Source organism: Maniola hyperantus, chromosome 14 (assembly GCF_902806685.2).
Source record: "Maniola hyperantus chromosome 14, iAphHyp1.2, whole genome shotgun sequence".
Lineage (NCBI taxonomy): Eukaryota > Metazoa > Arthropoda > Insecta > Lepidoptera > Nymphalidae > Maniola > Maniola hyperantus.
Genome location: NC_048549.1, coordinates 7,196,624 through 7,213,980, shown reverse-complemented (window position 1 = coordinate 7,213,980; position 17,357 = coordinate 7,196,624). Strand labels below are relative to the sequence as shown.

Below are 17,357 nucleotides of genomic sequence, written 5' to 3'. Positions count from 1 at the left end.
AGGCTCTAAATAGCCCTAATAGTCGGTCGAGTCTCGAGTTGAAACAAGACAAGCTTAAGAACCCATCAACCACCAGCATTTATATAATCGGCTTCCCCGCAACAGATCACGTTACTTCCATTTCAATACAAATGCGATAACATTAGACAATTTAGATAATAACTATAAATTATTAACAGCAACATACCTACGTCGTCATGTGTGCGTATAAGACCGGTTACATATTCATCGGGTGGGTGGGCCAACACCGTTATTCAAGTTCATGTCGTGTGTGTTCGCCTTCTGACGTATCACGTAACTGGCGATCGAGGAGTACCCTGTACCCACAAAACTTTGATAACGAAACTCTCCTACAACCAACAAAACAAACTAAAGATTATACTATTAACTATAATAGTAAGGGGTTCATAGCAAAAGAGCATATAGGTAGACATAAGTGCATTTTTTGTGCGCGAATATATAAGGCAGACAGACGAACAAATTGACAGACAAATATTGTTTTTAGGATTCCGTCCTCGAAGGGTGCCAAGACAAGGATTACTAAAGACTCCGCTGTCCATCTGTCCGTCCGTCTGTCCGGCTGTCTGTCTGCCAGCAGTCTGTATCTCAAGAACTACGGTTCTACGGTACGGTACGGTTTATTTAGCGAGTTGAAAATTTTACAGAATGGGTATTTCTATTGCCGCTATATCAACAAATTCAAAATTACCGCCTTGAAAAAAAAAGATTTTATTTCTTGTGCGCTGATACGTACTACAGAACCCTGCGAGCCCGACTCACACCCTTCTAGCCCTTTTAGCCTAATAACTAAGACGTAGGAAAGGAGTTCAACGGGCTGAAGGTCATTGGATGTTATAGTACGAGTAAGTAAGTAGGTAAATATTCCAACTAGTTTGAACAAAAGAAGCTTAGAACATTATACATATCTTAGCTTAGTGCGCGAACTGAGTCCTTGTGAAAAAAGACCCCGAATGCGTTCGAAACTAGTCGGGCTAACGTCGACTAAACACGTGGGTAAAGCCGGGTGTGAGATATGTATAATGGAAATCACTCACGATAGCGCTAAAAAAGCTTAGAACAGTTTTTTCGCACACTGCGCCCTGAATTTTTTACCAATACATGAAGCAAACATTGCAATAAACATTATAAAGGCGCTAGGCTTACCAAAACACTCAGCTGTTTATCATCATCTCAACGCATCGACCGCACCGGCCTACAGAGCACGGGTCTCCTCTCAGAATGAGATAGATTTACATCATAGTTCTCACCACACGATTTATTATCAGTACTCACCTAATATTGTAAAAAATGAAAAGTAGATTTTTGCTAAAATATTATTTTGTACCTCAAAATATTGTAACAATGCTGTTATGTTAAACATTAAGTATTTAGGTTTATTTTCAGCATCACATACACGGGACAATCAACAATGTGAGTGCTTATTGCCGTATCATACAATTTAAAAAATGTTGCAAGATCAAGAACTGGCTATCCTAGAGCTAGATTTTTAGATCTGTGTTAAGGAAAACTAACCCCCTATAGATGGATATTTGTAGAACAGATAAAAAAAGTGAAATCTTTAAAATTAATTATAAAAGTCATTACATAATTTTATAAACTGACTATAACATTTTTCGATTGCTTATTGCCAATACGTATTATCTTGTTTATAAATTTTTTGATGTTTTCTCGCTTGGTGTAAAATACCATACCTATCTATTAATTTTTTTACCTGTATTTAAATTTAAAAAGAAAAGAACTTTTGATTTTGAAAAATAGTGCACTCGTAAAATTTATTATAAAGTACCTAAATAAAAGATAGATAAAATACTAACTAATCATTTAATTTGAGAGTTTTCATCATACATAATAATAACGATATCTAACATTTGTGTTGTCCTATTTTCACTCTTTGTGAATCTAATCTCACTGTACCACCTGCTCTTATCTTCAGGGTTCCGTACCCGAAGGGTGCCAACAGGACCCTATTACCAAGTCTTTGCTGTCCGTCCGTCTCTCCACCCATCCGTTTGTCTGTCTGTCAGCGGGCTGCACGGGCTGTATCTCATGAACCGTAATAAGTATGTAGTGAGTTGAAATTTTCACAGTATAACAAGTAACAACACACTATAATAAGAATACAAATAATAAGAGTTTCAATATGGCTGCAATGCAAATTAAGAAAATCTATAGTACGCGACAGGTCGAGATGGCCATCGAGGAGGGAACGCCCCGCACAGCCACCGCGCTAACGCGGTGCGGGCGAGCGCGGGTGACGCGTGGGTGTGCGGGGCGTACCCCGCCTCATATCCCAATTGCTATCTCGACTTGATACGGACTATACCTACATAGTGTTATATCTTGTACAATAGTATGAAACCCTTCGTGTGCGAGTCAAACTCGCACTTGACCGATTTTCTATCCCTATTAAGTTATAGCAATATAAACCTGCTATTGCTAAGTTCATTGACCGACCTGTTTGTTGGAAGATCTACTTACAAGAAATAATAATAATATAGAAAAGTGTGACTAGATAGGTATTACTATTAGGTGCTAAAAGATTTAAAGCTAAATTGGTTCGGATTACCAATAGTGGAATAGAAAACTATGTCATTGAACTTTTATTTGTACGCTCGTTAATATTTTCAGAAAGTACCTTTTAAAAATTCATAATGGTGATATTTAAAACAAAGTTGGGCCATTGTCCGCCACGCTAGCCCAGTGCGAATTGGCAGACTTTCATAAACCTTTGAGAATTGAGAACAGTAAGGAGATCTCACAGGCATGCGGGTTTCCTCACGTTGTTTTCCTTCACCGTTAAAGCAAGTGATATTTAATTGTTTAAAACGTACCTACACAGCTCCGAAAAGTTAGAAGTGCGTGTCTACACGGCATCGTACCGGAACGCTAAATTGCTTGGCGGCACGGCTTTGCCGGTAGGGTGGTAACTAGCCTCGGCTGAGGCTAGTTACCTAGTAGTCTGGTCTGGTGGCCAGACCAGACCAGAAATTTAGAAATTATAAAGTTCCAAATCCCTGCTAGGAATCGAACCCGGGACCTCTCACTAATAAGACCACAGAGCTTACCACTGCACCAGGGAGAATACGCTGGTGCAGTTTACTTGTGTCCAGGACGCACAATTTCTTGCAAACAGGCAATCCGCGGTGCTCACGGAGTAACTTAAGGGGATTCGCTGACCATAGATGCGCGTGTTCGAGAAACCGTGAACGTAGGCACCCTTATGTGGTCGACATCCAACCTACTAGAGCGAAATGTTTTTGCTCAGCGTTTCTGATACGAAGCGCTGAGGCGTGTAATGTTCTTCCGGCGCGGTCCGAGTTTCCTGCCACGCTTAACCTAAATACCTACCTTCAAGGCAAAAATGAATAGGCATCTTTCAAGCTCAACCTCTTATTGCTTTTTGTCGTCAAGCGCAAGCCTATCTCAGAATTTAAAAGAAATGTTGGCAGCTAGAAGTCTCTTCTAAAAAGAAAAAGAAAGAAAGAAAAGACGATTATCTTCCAAACCGCCACACATCACATCTTATAACTAAGAGCTGGTTATTCCGGCGCTTCTTCCACCTGAGCATACGCCCAACGTGCTTCAAGCAGAAGAAGCGCTGGAACAAACTGTCATGTATGGCACAACCCGAAAAAGGGTCCCAGCTCAGCATTATGCTGTATGCCTTGATTCACAAGAACAAAGAGCTAAAAGCAGTGATAGCCTAATGGTTAAGACGTCCGCTTCCTATTCGGGAGGTCGGGGCTTCGATCCCGGGCACGCACCTCTAACTTTTCGGAGATATCGAACATCGTGAGGAAACCTGCATGCCTGAGAATTCTCCGTAGTGTTCTCAAAGGTGCGTGAAGTCGGCCAATCTCAAATCTCAAAGGTGTGTGTAGTAGACTACGGCCAAAACCCTTGTCATTCTGAGAGGAGACTCGTGCTCTGTAATCTTCTGACTTCTCATTAATCTTCTATAAAATTAAGTGGTCGTCCCGTGATTCAGCTTTTCCGCAGATCTTTGCGTCCTCTAATGAGAACCTGTTTCTTGATATCGATTCCAGATCCTTTCTATCAAGTTAGTTTATGCCTGTAACGCATTATATACACTAAAATACCCTTTCAAACAAAAAAAGAATTTTCAAAATCGGTCTAGGCGTTTTCGAGTAATCGGGGAACATACATAAAAAAAAAAAAAAAAGATTCCGACGAATTGAGAACCTCCTCCTTTTTTTGAAGTCGGTTAAAACTCTGCAGTAGTAAGTTATATATAACAAAAAAATCAAAAACACCAACTTTTTTACAAAGAGGTTTACCTATAACCTTTTGCCGGCGGCAAACCACCCCTTGCATCATATCTGTGCCATATTGTAAAAAATGTGGTAAGTAGGTACCATCTATGTAGGAATATAAATATTTTAGGGCTGAGCATAGTGACCGGTATAGCTGATAAAGGTTAGCAAGGTATCGCGGTGCAGTGGACATTTTGTCAATGAAACAATATTATATGCGCCTAGTTTTATCTCTACATAGTATAAATATAAAAAAATAAAAAAAAATAAAGTCGCTTCCCGCGTCTGTATGTATGTATGAACGCGTAGATCTTTTAAACTACGCAACGGATTTTAATGCGGTTTTCACCAATTGATAGAGTGATTCAAGAGGAAGGTTTATAGCTATAGTTTAATTTTCAAAAAATTAGAGATCGCTAGAGAAATTAAAATAATGTGAATTAGGTCGGAAAAAAATCCTCTCATTTGAGAGTTTCCGAGGCAATGACACCTCATTGACACCACATTAGTATCTACATTGCACCCATGCGAAGTCGGGGCGGGTCGCTAGTAAGTTATAAAACTAGCCACATATAATATTGTTTCATTGAAACTTGATTATTAATTATAACCAAGGAGCCAGGAGGAGACATGAGAGGAGACGTTAGATACTAATAATAATTTGTATTTATATAATTTAGACATCAATAACTTTACGATGATAATGAATGATAGTGGAATAACGAATGTAATTCTACCTCCATAATATCTATCTTATCACTTATGCCTACAAGAGAGCTGTCGTAGCATGTTGACTACGAGTTTATTGGTCGTTGATTTACGATGATAATGAACTATCTATCTGTAGTAGAAATATAGATAGTTATTGTAAAATCAAGATGTTTTATCAAAATTATTTAAGTAAATGATTTTCTTTAGATAAGGGGGTGGGATGATCTACTATGAATTGATAAGAATTTGGAAGATCAAGGCGTAATTGTAAGGCGAATAGTAAGAGGTGGTAGTTGGAACTCCCGAATAGGAGGCGGACGTCTTAACCACTAGACTATCAGGGCTCATCATCATAAAATAAACAAGTATAATACAATGCATTAACAAGTAGGTATGTAATATATTCATTGATTCATGTGTATCAAGAATTAGCATAGGCTCTTCAAGTAGGTAAGTACTTACGCTAGTAATGAAAGTTTCATAATTTTTCAGAACTTGTGAAGAAAACTCCATAACAAAATAATTTTAACAGTTTTTTTAAATTTTGATCTACCTCTCTACTAACTAATTTTGCTAATTTATTTTGTCATTCTACTTGTTTAGGAAGCTGTCGGCTGTCATATACTTATATGTGTAAAATTTTCCACTACAAAATAATTTTACTATTATCTATTCTTATAATAACAAATAATTACTGAAGTGAACGGTCCTTATGCGAACCAAGGTAAGCTTGACGATATTTAATTGTTAACACTGTTCTAGTATTAATATCAAACGCTGTAAGGTTTAATTTAGTAGATGGTGATTTGGCCGATCTAGCCTACTACCCTTGTAGTGATATTCTTTCCTACTTTGAATGACCAACGCCCTGTTGCATAGTTCCTAACGTCACAAAGGTATTTCAAATAATGTTTACAAGTTCAACTAGTATAAAAGCTACAGCAATCGGGGAATATGCATCAGTTAGTTTCGGAACTAATAACAACACAGACCACAATGTTCAAGCTGGTGGTGTTGTCTGTCGTACTCGCAGTGGCGGCCGCTAAGCCCAGCGGTCTTTGGGGCGCTGGCCTGGCCGCACCCCTCGCCGCCGGCTGGGGCGCTCCCTGGGGGCACGCCGGTATCGCCGCTCCCTGGGGGCACGCCGGAATCGCCGCTCCCGTTGCAGCTGTGGCTGCTCCCGTCGGCGCTTACAACTACAGAGGCCCTCTCTCTCTCGCCCCCGGTCAACCCGCCAACATCCTGGCTGCTGATGGCAGGCCCTTGGACACCCTTAGCGTAAACCTTGACCGTGCGGTGCACCTCACCGCCAAGGCTGTCGACGGCCACGGACACTGGCTGAAGAAGAGGTCTATTGCCGCTCCCTGGGCTGCCGCTCCCTGGGCTGCCGCTCCTTTGGCTGCCGCTCCCGTAGTGAGCGCGTGGGGTCACGCCGGCTTAGTGGCTCCCGCTCACGTCGCTGTCGCTGCCCCCTGGGGTGTCGGACACGCTGCTCGCCTGGGACACCTTTGGTGAAGCACAACGAGGCTAGTCTAGGATCTTAAAAATAACGCCATAAAATATAAAGAGAGTTACTTACTTTACCTACTTATTTGTTTTACTGTTTTACCTATTTTGAAGAATTTGTATGACATCACTTTCACTGATGTAGTGACCGCAAGTACTTAGTTTGTTTGTTTTAAATTCTTCATTTGACTTAAAAATAGAATGGAGGTAAATAGGCGAATTTAATACCTTTAGGTATTCTCTTCCAGTTAACCTTTGGTAATAGGGACAGGGTTATAGAATTTATGCGTAGTTCCATCTAAAGGTCGTTTTACGCCAGAGCAAAAAAGTGAGACATTGCGGCATGATGAATTGTCACAATTGTTGTTCCGGCGTAAAACATCTGTAAAGGCCCATGGGCAATTTTTGTCACTGCAACAGGTCCATCAACACGACAAGGCGCCCTGACATAAATTATGCAAAACGGACTTATAGCCGTACTCAGAGTCGCTAATCGTTACTTAAGTTGAGTTAAAACGAGACAGATTTATGTGAGAGATATAGCTCTGTCTCGTTTTATCTACCTAAACTTAAGTAACAATTAAGCGACTCTGAGTACGGCTGTTAATGTAGGAGACGAGACTGATAAGGAAACAAGAATTGCTCTGACGCATACGTCTTAAGTCTGGCTATGGTTAAATAAGATTCTGATGCTGAGTTAACATTTGAATTATGGTCACAGGTTATACATAATCTCTAAACTAAACTAAAATGACGGGTATTGGTATCCCTTTCTTAATGCTCCCTGCAGAAAAGGATAGCACTACATTTGGACCTGTCAATTTAGTTTGGTTTAGAGATTGTGTACAACAGAATTAGCCACAATATCACACATCTAGATGACCCCGGAACGCTACGACGAAGCTAACCATCGACATTTAGGTAACTAAGTACTCTCATTTAATAAATGTAATGCGATAATTTGCATTTCACAACGGGTCCGACAAAACACAATAACTTTCCCGCACTGAAAAAACAAGATGGAAAATCTAAAAAAAACCGACGTCCAAAACCACTTCAAAGTAATAAATAATTTTTATTTCTACACGTGCATGTTGAAGTCGGGCGAGCTTCACGCTTTGATTTGATTTCTAGTTTCGTTTATTATGCTCGCCTGACTTCATACATACATACACGTGTAGAAATAAAAATTATTTATTACTTGGTAGTGGTTTTGGAAGTCGTTTTTTTAATTATTATTTTTTAAATCTTTTCAGTATATGTATTAATTGCTTAGTACCTAAAATATCAGTTCACCAACAAAACTTTCCAAATCCACACGGCTTATGAGTTCAGTACCTTGCAGCATCAGGATTGAAGAGTTGTGACTTGAAATTCAATAACAAAGTCAACATCAGTCAGCCACAATATTATTTCACCAGGAACAGTTCCTGAATCTCTATGGTTTAGGAGTGCTGTACCTACCGTGCATCATTAGGTTTGAGGAGTTGGGACTTGGAGTGTAATCATGGAATCGTTGCTTGATACCTAAAATATCAATTCACCATCAGCGATTCCTGAATCCTCATGGCTTAGGAGTTCAGTACCTTGCAGAATCAGGATTCAGGAGTTGGGATCCGAAGTTCAATAATGTAGTCTATGCTCGGTACCTCAAATAATATTTCATCATCCGCAGTTCCTGAATCACTATAGTTTAGGAGTGCTGTATCCTACATCATCAGGGTTGAGGAGTTGGGACTTGAAGTCCAACTATGAAGTCGTTGCTTGGTACCTACAATATTATTTCTCAAAGTGTCATACACTTTCTGAATCTTGATAAATTAGGCGGGCAGTAACCCTGCAGCAATAGGATTGAGGAGTTGGATCTGGCAATTTAAATGGGATCACCACGGAAACTTCCTCTGTTGGCTAAAAAAAAATTTGCAAATCGGTCCCGAAACCTCGATGTACATACATACATAAAAAAACGGGCCGAATTGAAAACCAACCCCTTTTTGGAAGTCGATTAAAAATGAATTGACTAAAGGGATAATAATTTATATTATGCTACGCGAGAAGATTGGCTTCGTCGTCCCTGCATTCAGCGTCGCCCACTAGAGCTTCGGTATTAAGAACGCTTTAGATTAGAGGATTAGGAATTAATATTCTTAGCATCTCACTATGAGGATAGAATAATAATAATTGAAACACAAATATAATAATTGCGACAGGTTTAATAAAACAAGCTTATTTCACAATGAAAGCTCGATTAAGGTATGTGGGCGGTGATTAATAGATTTGGGATTTGATGCTAGTACTCTTCAAATATTTATATAGACTAGCTGATGCCCGCGACTTCGTCCGCGTGGAATTAGGTTTTTTAAAATCCCGTGGGAACTCTTTGATTTTCTGGGATAAAAGTAGCCTATGTGCTAATCCACCCTTGATTGGCATAATCTATCTCCATTCTTAATTTCAGCCAAATCCGTCCAGTAGTTTTTGCGTGAAAGAGTAACTAACATATACACATACACACAAACTTTCGCCTTTATTATATTAGTGTGATAAGTACTTAACTATTGGATTTGATAATAAAAGTGATTAAACAATTTTTAAATACGTAATATACAATATCTTAGATATTATAATATCACTAATATTATTTTTTAATTAAAGACGCCTGTAATATTATCATTACACTGAAAGTGTGGTATTACAGGCTGCATTTTCGATGAGCAGAGATGAGCGGGAGTGGATTAACGTCCTGACTGCCAGCCGCCATCGCTAGTAGGTAACAAGAAAATATTTTCCGCAGATAGCATTGCATTTTCGAGGAAGTGCCTTTTTCAAAATTAGGAAATACCGACACAATAATCGTTGAGTTGGTATCACTAAAATAGAGTGAAATAGAGTGAGGAAACTCTTGGTTTTGATCCTGAATCGCGCCTGCCAGTGTAGGTAGCCTCGACGTTTTGTTACAAGTTTCCTAACTATCGTGAACGCAATTATATGGCATAGGGTATTTTATATTCTATTTTCGATAAGTGAATACGAATTCTATGACAACTATAAATAGTACGGAGAATTCAATGATATTGTATTACATATTATGAAGTTTGATTATGGAATCAAAAAATATCTTAGTTATTCGTCGAAGCATAATCCCACCCCGCCTTTGACGAGCGAATGTCGCGGTTCGCTAAATGACATCCACCTCGTGCGCTGCGATTTCCGCTTTCCACTTCAGGCTCTGTATCGATATGACCGATGCGCGGAAAACGCAAACTGATTTGCGACCAGGCCGATCCCCCGTCCCGCTCGCTGCACCCGCTTGTACCGCTGCGTTTTTCGTCCGACCGGCCCGCTTGCACTGTGTGCACGCATAATCAAAACTATGCGTTTATGGTTCCCACTAGCGGATTCCGCTGGCCGCCCCGCTTCCTGTCTGTTTACACACTCATGCTTCCATACAAAATTTTAAAGTAAAACAGCGGAATTATTATAGCTGCGGTTCCGCAATCGCTCCGCCTGCCCACCTGCATGCAGCGTAAGCAAGGTATATTTTTTTCCATAGTAAAATATTTCAAATCGTATTTCTATCATAGATTTCAAATCTTGTGAATAGGCCTATAGCAAAAAATTGACAAGTTACTACTTGTACAATATGATTTCGTAAATTACCTATAATAATAGTTTTATAAGTATCATTGAGAAAAAGTGGCAGTACGTGATTCAATTTGTTTCAATTAGATAACATTAAGGGTTAATAGAGCATATATCAGTCTATTGTTAATTTCTTATACATACTTTAATAGTCAATTACACTTTGATTTTTTGTGACAGTTTATTTTGATATGTAACCTATAACTGTACCTCCTGAGCCTAACTGTACTGTAACTGCAGATAGTAAAATAAAAAAAATCTAAGAAATCCGTTCCAACGGATTTTTTTTTTTAAATCTATCGTTGGATCCTTTACTTTGTTGTTACCTTTACGACTTTTTTAAAATCCTTTCTTTGTGGGAATTTACATTAAGACGTCGTCAGCCTACTCGAGGGTCTGAGGTTCGATCCCCGGCACGCACCTCTAACTTTACGGAGTTACGAGTATGTGCGTTTTAAACAACTAAGTATCACTTATTTTAACGGTGACGGAAAACATCGTGAAGAAACTCGCATGCCTGAGAGTTCTCCATAATGTTCTAAAAGGTGTGTGAAGTTTGCCAATCCCAACTTGGCCAGCGTGATAGATTATATGGCTTGGCTCATTTTGAGAGGAGACCCGTCCTCAGAAGTAAGGCGGTGATTGGTTGATGATGATGATGATGATGATGATGATGTGCATAAAATCTAGGTAATTCTATTTAATTTGGCGTAGGAGCCAAAAAATGGTGAATGGGTTTTCAAGCAAACGGAGCTTTTACGGTTAGGACTTCTCAGTTCTATTTTTAAATATGTTGCGGTTGATTACTTTATTATATCTACCCATACCTAATAATTATTACGTCCTGTGCCTTACTTATACGTCATAGTATGACATTATTTTCTGAGTATGATGACAGGTAACAATATTCTGTTACATTTGTACATTACACAAAATAAATCGAAATAACACTTTTTAATATAAAAGGTACAGCCGTCGAGGAACATGCATCAGTTAGTTTTGGAACTAATAACAACACAGACCACAATGTTCAAGCTGGTGGTGTTGTCTGTAGTGCTCGCAGTGGCGGCTGCCAAGCCCCAAGGTTTATGGGGAGCTGGTTTGGCTTGGGGGGCACCCTGGGCTGCAGGGGCCGCTCCATTGGCCTCACCTATCTATAATCCTCTATTTGCACCAGTCGGACCTGTACCTCCCTATGGCGCACCTAACTATAGAGGACCACTTTCTCTTGCTCCCGGCCAACCCGCCAACATTTTGGGTGCTGATGGCAGGCCTTTGGATACGCTGAGTGTGAACCTGGATCGGGCTGTCCACTACACCGCGAGGGCTCTTGAGGGTAACAGCCGACGATTGCAAAAGAGATCGATATTGGCGGCTCCCCTAGCTGTCGGTAATTTGGCTGGTGCTGGTTATGCTGCTGGTGGCTTGGCCGCTGCCCCTCTCACCCTGGGTCGCTCATGGGTTGGCCCAGCACCTCTCGCCCCTGTCGCCATCGCCGCCGCTGCTCCTTTAGGACTGGGATTCGGTGCACGTGTGGGAAACTTTTGGTAAATTACGACAATTCTTATGTTTCTAATACCTTCAGTATAATGCAATACTTAATATAAAGAGAATTACACTATAGTTTTGTTTTATTAATTTACCTTATTAAACAGTAGAATTGTAGATATTTAATATCGACTACTCTATGTACGTAGGATCTGTTTTGTGGGTTGGTTCGTAAACAAAACTGTTACGAAATATTTTATATTTATATTCAGTGCCTATGTACGTGGGTAAACATAAGTTTCTGAGTTAGAGCTATAACAGTGTGCGTGGGTGGTGGGTTACGCAAATCACACAATTTCTGCTGCAGGGATGAACTTGGTTAGGTGATTGTGGTTCAACTTTAATAGTGCATTATTAGAAGCTCAGCTTTTTAATTAAAGAAGTATAGGTAGACACTTGGGCATCATCCCAAGACCAATCATTTTGAACTTATGTTCAAAATGATTGGTCATTAACGATCCTAAGTAAAAATTCACATACTTACTAAAATTTTACTAGCTGATGTCCGCGACTTCGTCCGCGTGATTTTACGTTTTTTAAAATCCCGCGGGAACTTTTTGATTTTCCGGGATAAAAAGTAGCCTATGTGCTAATCGAGGGTATAGTCTATCTCCATTCCAAATTTCAGCCAAATCTGTCCAGTAGTTTTTGCGTGATTGAGTAACAAACATCCAAACATCCAAACATCCACACTTTGACATTTATAATATTTTTAGGATTAGGATTAGGATATTAACTTGGGCTGGTGCTTTCACCGCTTAGTATTTTCACTTGAAAATAGATAAATGATGAGACATTTCTGAAAAGGAACGCATTAGTACTAATTAATTAAAAGTTTTTATTTGTAGTTCGCTGTTTAGGTGGTATAAATAGACTTGTATAACCACCTAAAATATGTGATGTTGGTATCCAACCAAATAGGCTAAATATGCCTGAGTCAGACTAAATTGTTTACTCACTAACTATTGATCCATCTGAGAATAGAATTTGAGCAATTTAGATTATGTAACGATTGTTTCGTTACAAATCTGTATATAGGTATAAAATTCAAATGCCTGACTGACTAATTGACTTATATATATATCAACGCGCAGCCTAAACCACTGGTCCTAGAGACATGATAGGAGGGTGTGTTCTTTGTATATAGGTATCCACTAAGAAGGCTTTTCCGAAAAGTTGGTAAATGGGGATTTGAAATTTATGTAGTCCACGCGGAGTCGCGAGCATAATGTAATTCCAATATAATAATGCTAGGCACCCAGATTTTTTAAATTCATTATTTTGGTCGGTAAATTTATGGGTATATACCACACCACACAAATGTGATTGAAACCATTGAAACCTACTTATATGACCACAGCAGTCAGCATGCGTAGAAATACGAAAATGACTAAAAAATAGGTATACATAATCGCAATAATTCTTAAAACAAATCAACAGGTATCATCATCATCATCATCGTCATCATAATAAACCTACTGTCGGCTTACAAGTGAGCACGGGTCTCATTTCAGAATGAGAATGGTTTAGGTTAGTCTGCCTGACCCATTGCGGATTGGCAGACTTCACACACCTTTATAACATTATGGAGAACTCTCAGGCTTTCCTCACCATATTATTCTTAAGCAAGTGTAAGTGAATGTTTTTATTTATTCATTGTTTACAGAATATTCAGTTAAGAACATTAAATACACAGACCGCCATCCTCTAGAAACTGTAAAGTTTATGTGAGGATGGCGAGTTTGTGTTATACATATTAAAGCAAATACCTATAGATACACATTATTTTAATAATAAAGTAGGTACTACAGCATCACCTATAAGTAAACTAATCTATTACAAACTTAAACACTATTAGCTATTATTTGATATGATGCGATTTAAAGTGTCTGTCTGCTAGCTTTTCACGTCCCAACTGTTCAATCAATTTTGATGAAATTTAGCACAGAGTTAGTTTACACAGGGATGGACATAGGCTACTTTTATCCCGGAAAATCATAGAGTTCCCACGGAATTTTTAAAATTCTAAGTCCGCGGAGATGAAATCGTGGGCATCATCTAGTACCTAATTATAGGTAATATTTATTAAAACATTCAGTTCCAAGCGAATGTTCCTTATAAGGATTTTGCAAGGCAAGTTAGAAATGCAGCTTTAAAGTAGAACTTTATGTTTCTTATTTTATATACTGTAATGTGTTAATTTAATTAAAAGGTGTCCTGGACAGCTACCTTTGTTGACATTGTTTCCCAAGAATGATGTCTTACCGCCGCCTTATTGCATAATACTGTAGTATTCACGTCACAAAGGTATTTAGAATAAAATTAATAAGTTCAACTAGTATATAAGGGTCAGCTGTCGAGAACCAAACATCAGTTAGTTTCAGAACTAATAGCAACCTGTACCAGAATGTTCAAACTCGTGGTTTTGTCTGTTGTGCTCGCCGTGGCGGCAGCTGACCCCAGTGCTGTTTGGGGCACTGGCTTGGCCGCTCCTTTGGTTGCTGGCTGGGGCGCACCCTGGACCGCAGGAGTCGCCACCCCCTGGGCTGCACCCATCGCCGCTCCTCTTGCCGCTCCAGGCGCTGCAGTCGCTATCGGCGGTCCCGCACACTGGATTAAGAAGAGGTCAATTGTAGCTGCTCCCTTGGCTGCCGCTCCCTTGGCCGCTACTCCCCTGACCTGGGGTCGCTCATGGGTCGGCGCTGCTGCTCCCCTCGCCGTCGCTGCTCCCGTCGCTCCTTGGGGTTTGGGAGTCGGTGCTCGTGTCGGACACCTTTGGTGAAGCTCAACAGGACACAGTGTAGGATTGTCAAAATAAATGAAAGGTCACCCTATTGCTTTGTTTTACTTAAGAACCTTTAAAGTTTTACAAAAGTAAAATGTAACAGTATATCAACGCCTTTGGATTGACATGACATATTGTTAGGTAATAGGTATGTCTCATGTGAATTTAGTGAAGATCTGATGCATAATTTCGGAGCTGGAGGATGGAACTCTTCAACGGGTAACAGCAAATAGATGAAGCATTAATAGCTTCTCTGCTATCTAAATTTTCTCAGTGCAATTTATTATGAGTTTCATTATCACGAGAAAGGTCTATTATGTATTGTTATCACTTATCACATTTAGGTACCTAATACCTATCCATGGAATAGACACAGAAGCTGTAGAATAGGTAAGCCCGACCGAAGCCGGAGCGGATCAACTAGTCTATATCATAATATCATAGTAAGAGAATATGTACATAAAAGGAAAAGCTGACTGACTGATCTATCAACACACAGCTTAAACTATTCGGGATGTTCGGATGTTTCAAGATGTTCCTCGTTGGACGTAGACCTCCACTAAGAAAGGATTTTGAAATGAAAGGGGATAAAATAAGGTTTTGGATTTGTCTAGTCCACGCAGACGAATTCGCGGGCATAAGCTTACTCTATTATAAAACTCCAGATAAAAAAGCTCATACTAAGCAACCTACTTACTTTATTTCATAAAAGTCAAGATAAATCCGTACACGCATACCTACGCGTAGAGAGACAGACTACATCACTACCCATACTATAAATGCGAAAGTGTGTTTGTATGTTGGTTTGTCCTTCAATCACGTCGCAACGGAGCAACGGATAGACGTTATTTTTGCATGGGTATAGTTAAAGACCTGGAGAGTGCACATAAAATATTTGTAAAAACCTAAATCCACGCGAACGAAGACGCGGGCTCCAGCTAGTATATAATAACTAGCTTATGCTCGCGACTTCGTCCGAGTGGACTACAAACCCTTTTATAGGGGTTGAATATTCAAAAATTCATAGTAGTTCCAAAGTCATAATAGTTCCAAATCCAGTAGTTTCAGCTGTGCGTTGATAGATCAATAGTCAGTCAATCAGTCACCTTTTCCTTTTGAAGATTTAACGGCTACCGTAACTTGACTTTATCCGCCTGTCATGCAACTCGACCTTAGTAATGAAATAGATGTGAAAGTTAGTTTTAAATATATTAAGCGATAGTTATTTTTAGCTAATAAATGTGTAAATAAAATAAATGATAATGAGATTTTTGATAAGGCATTCAGCGAGGCGAATCGAATTTTCAGACTACATTGTGCAAGATAAATGTTAGTATACTTATATTTCTAATTTCATATCATGAAAGTATGATTGTAGTAAGTTAATAATATAGGTAACTAATTAATTTAGAGGCATTTACACTGCTCGTGTTGAATTTTTAGGGTTCCGTACCTCAAAAGGAAAAACGGAACCCTTATATAGGATCACTTTGTTGTCTGCCTGTCTGTATGTCTGACTGTCGGTCAAGAAACCTACAGGGAACTTCCCGTTGACCTAGAATCATGAAATTTGGCAGGTAGGTAGGTCTTATAGCAGACATTCGGGGAAAAATCTGAAAACCGTGAATTTGTGGTTATATCACACAAAATAAATAAATTGTGGTCATGAACTATAATAATTAGTATTTTCAATTTTCGAAGTAAGATAACTGTATCAAATGGGGTATCATATGGAAGGGCTTTACAGGTACATTCTAAAACAGATTTTTATTCATTTTATATATATAGTTTTTATGCATAATAGTTTTTGATTTATCGTGCAAAATGTCGAAAAAATACGACGGAACCCTCGGTGTGCGAGTCTGACTCGCACTTGGCCGGTTTTTTTTTCAGAATGATGACTGAACGACACTTTGTATAGACTACCTAATAGTTTTTGACGTTACAAAAATATTTTGAAATATCGTTTATTTATTAGTATAAAAGCCAAAGTTTTTAAGGAATATGCATCAGTTAGTTTTTGAAATAGTGACATACCATACCTACTAAACCAAAATGTTCAGGCAGGTGGTGTTGTCAGTAGTGCTCGCTTTGGGGGCTGCTAGCCCTATTTCTTTTTGGAGTAATGGATTAACCAGACCATTGGCTTCATCCTGGAGTGCACCTTCAGCTGCAGGATTCGCCGCTCCCTTGGCCTCACTCAGCTACGCCCCTCCCGTTGCTCCAGTTGGACCTGTACCGCCCGTTGGTGCATTTAACTACAGAGGCCCACTCTCCCTTGCCCCTGGCCAAGCTGCCAACATTCTGGCTGCTGATGGCAGGCCTTTGGATACCCTGAGTGTGAACCTTGATCGAGCTGTCCACTACACCGCGAGGGCTCTTGAGGGCAATGGCCGACAACTGCAAAAGCGGTCGATATTGGCGGCTCCCTTAGCAGACGCTAATTTAACTGGTGCTCGTTATGCTGCCGGACCTTGGACTGCTGGTGCTGCTGGACCTTTGAATGCAACTCCCTTGGCCGCTGCCCACCTCACCCTAGGTCGTTCGTGGGTTGGTCCAGCTCCAGTCGCTCCCGTCGCTATCGCTGTCGCTGCTCCTTTGGGATTGTGAGTTGGTGCTTGTGTGGGAAACATTTGGTAGATCACGGCTAGCCTAATGATATGCAATAAATAATGTAAAGAGATTCACATAGTTATGTTTCATTAATTTGCCCTTTAGGTACTTCTTACCGACTTCAAACAAGGAGGAGGTTCTCAAAAATTGGCGTATTTTTTTGTTTCGGAGGTGTTATTAACTTCTTGAAATCTGAACCTTTCTGATTTCAGATTTTTTTTTAATATTTCTTTTTCCAATTAAAAGGACGTATAGTG

The 17,357-nt window shown here is 39.6% G+C and overlaps 4 protein-coding genes across 4 annotated transcripts; all 4 read left to right on the top strand.

Moving 5' to 3' along the window:
• The first annotated feature begins 5,945 nt into the window (after positions 1 to 5,945).
• On the top strand, positions 5,946 to 6,593 carry LOC117988316 (uncharacterized). The gene has a single exon (XM_034975448.2). The coding sequence runs from the start codon at positions 5,961 to 5,963 to the stop codon at positions 6,519 to 6,521; it is 561 nt and encodes a 186-aa protein (XP_034831339.2). The 5' UTR covers positions 5,946 to 5,960; the 3' UTR covers positions 6,522 to 6,593.
• A 4,545-nt stretch (positions 6,594 to 11,138) lies between these two features.
• LOC138403287 (uncharacterized) lies at positions 11,139 to 11,757 on the top strand. Its single transcript, XM_069503178.1, has one exon. It carries the CDS (start codon positions 11,139 to 11,141, stop codon positions 11,703 to 11,705), a length of 567 nt encoding a protein of 188 aa, XP_069359279.1. The 3' UTR covers positions 11,706 to 11,757.
• A 2,307-nt stretch (positions 11,758 to 14,064) lies between these two features.
• On the top strand, positions 14,065 to 14,536 carry LOC117988320 (uncharacterized). The gene has a single exon (XM_034975453.2). It carries the CDS (start codon positions 14,110 to 14,112, stop codon positions 14,482 to 14,484), a length of 375 nt encoding a protein of 124 aa, XP_034831344.1. The 5' UTR covers positions 14,065 to 14,109; the 3' UTR covers positions 14,485 to 14,536.
• A 2,006-nt stretch (positions 14,537 to 16,542) lies between these two features.
• Positions 16,543 to 17,102, top strand: LOC117988531 (uncharacterized). Its single transcript, XM_034975681.2, has one exon. The coding sequence runs from the start codon at positions 16,543 to 16,545 to the stop codon at positions 17,095 to 17,097; it is 555 nt and encodes a 184-aa protein (XP_034831572.1). The 3' UTR covers positions 17,098 to 17,102.
• Positions 17,103 to 17,357: the final 255 nt, after the last annotated feature.

Excerpts from the sequence above, each read along its gene's own strand:
- LOC117988320 (XM_034975453.2), top strand. The coding sequence starts at position 14,110 with ATGTTCAAACTCGTGGTTTTGTCTGTTGTGCTCGCCGTGGCGGCAGCT.
- LOC117988316 (XM_034975448.2), top strand. The coding sequence starts at position 5,961 with ATGCATCAGTTAGTTTCGGAACTAATAACAACACAGACCACAATGTTC.
- LOC117988531 (XM_034975681.2), top strand. The coding sequence starts at position 16,543 with ATGTTCAGGCAGGTGGTGTTGTCAGTAGTGCTCGCTTTGGGGGCTGCT.
- LOC138403287 (XM_069503178.1), top strand. The coding sequence starts at position 11,139 with ATGCATCAGTTAGTTTTGGAACTAATAACAACACAGACCACAATGTTC.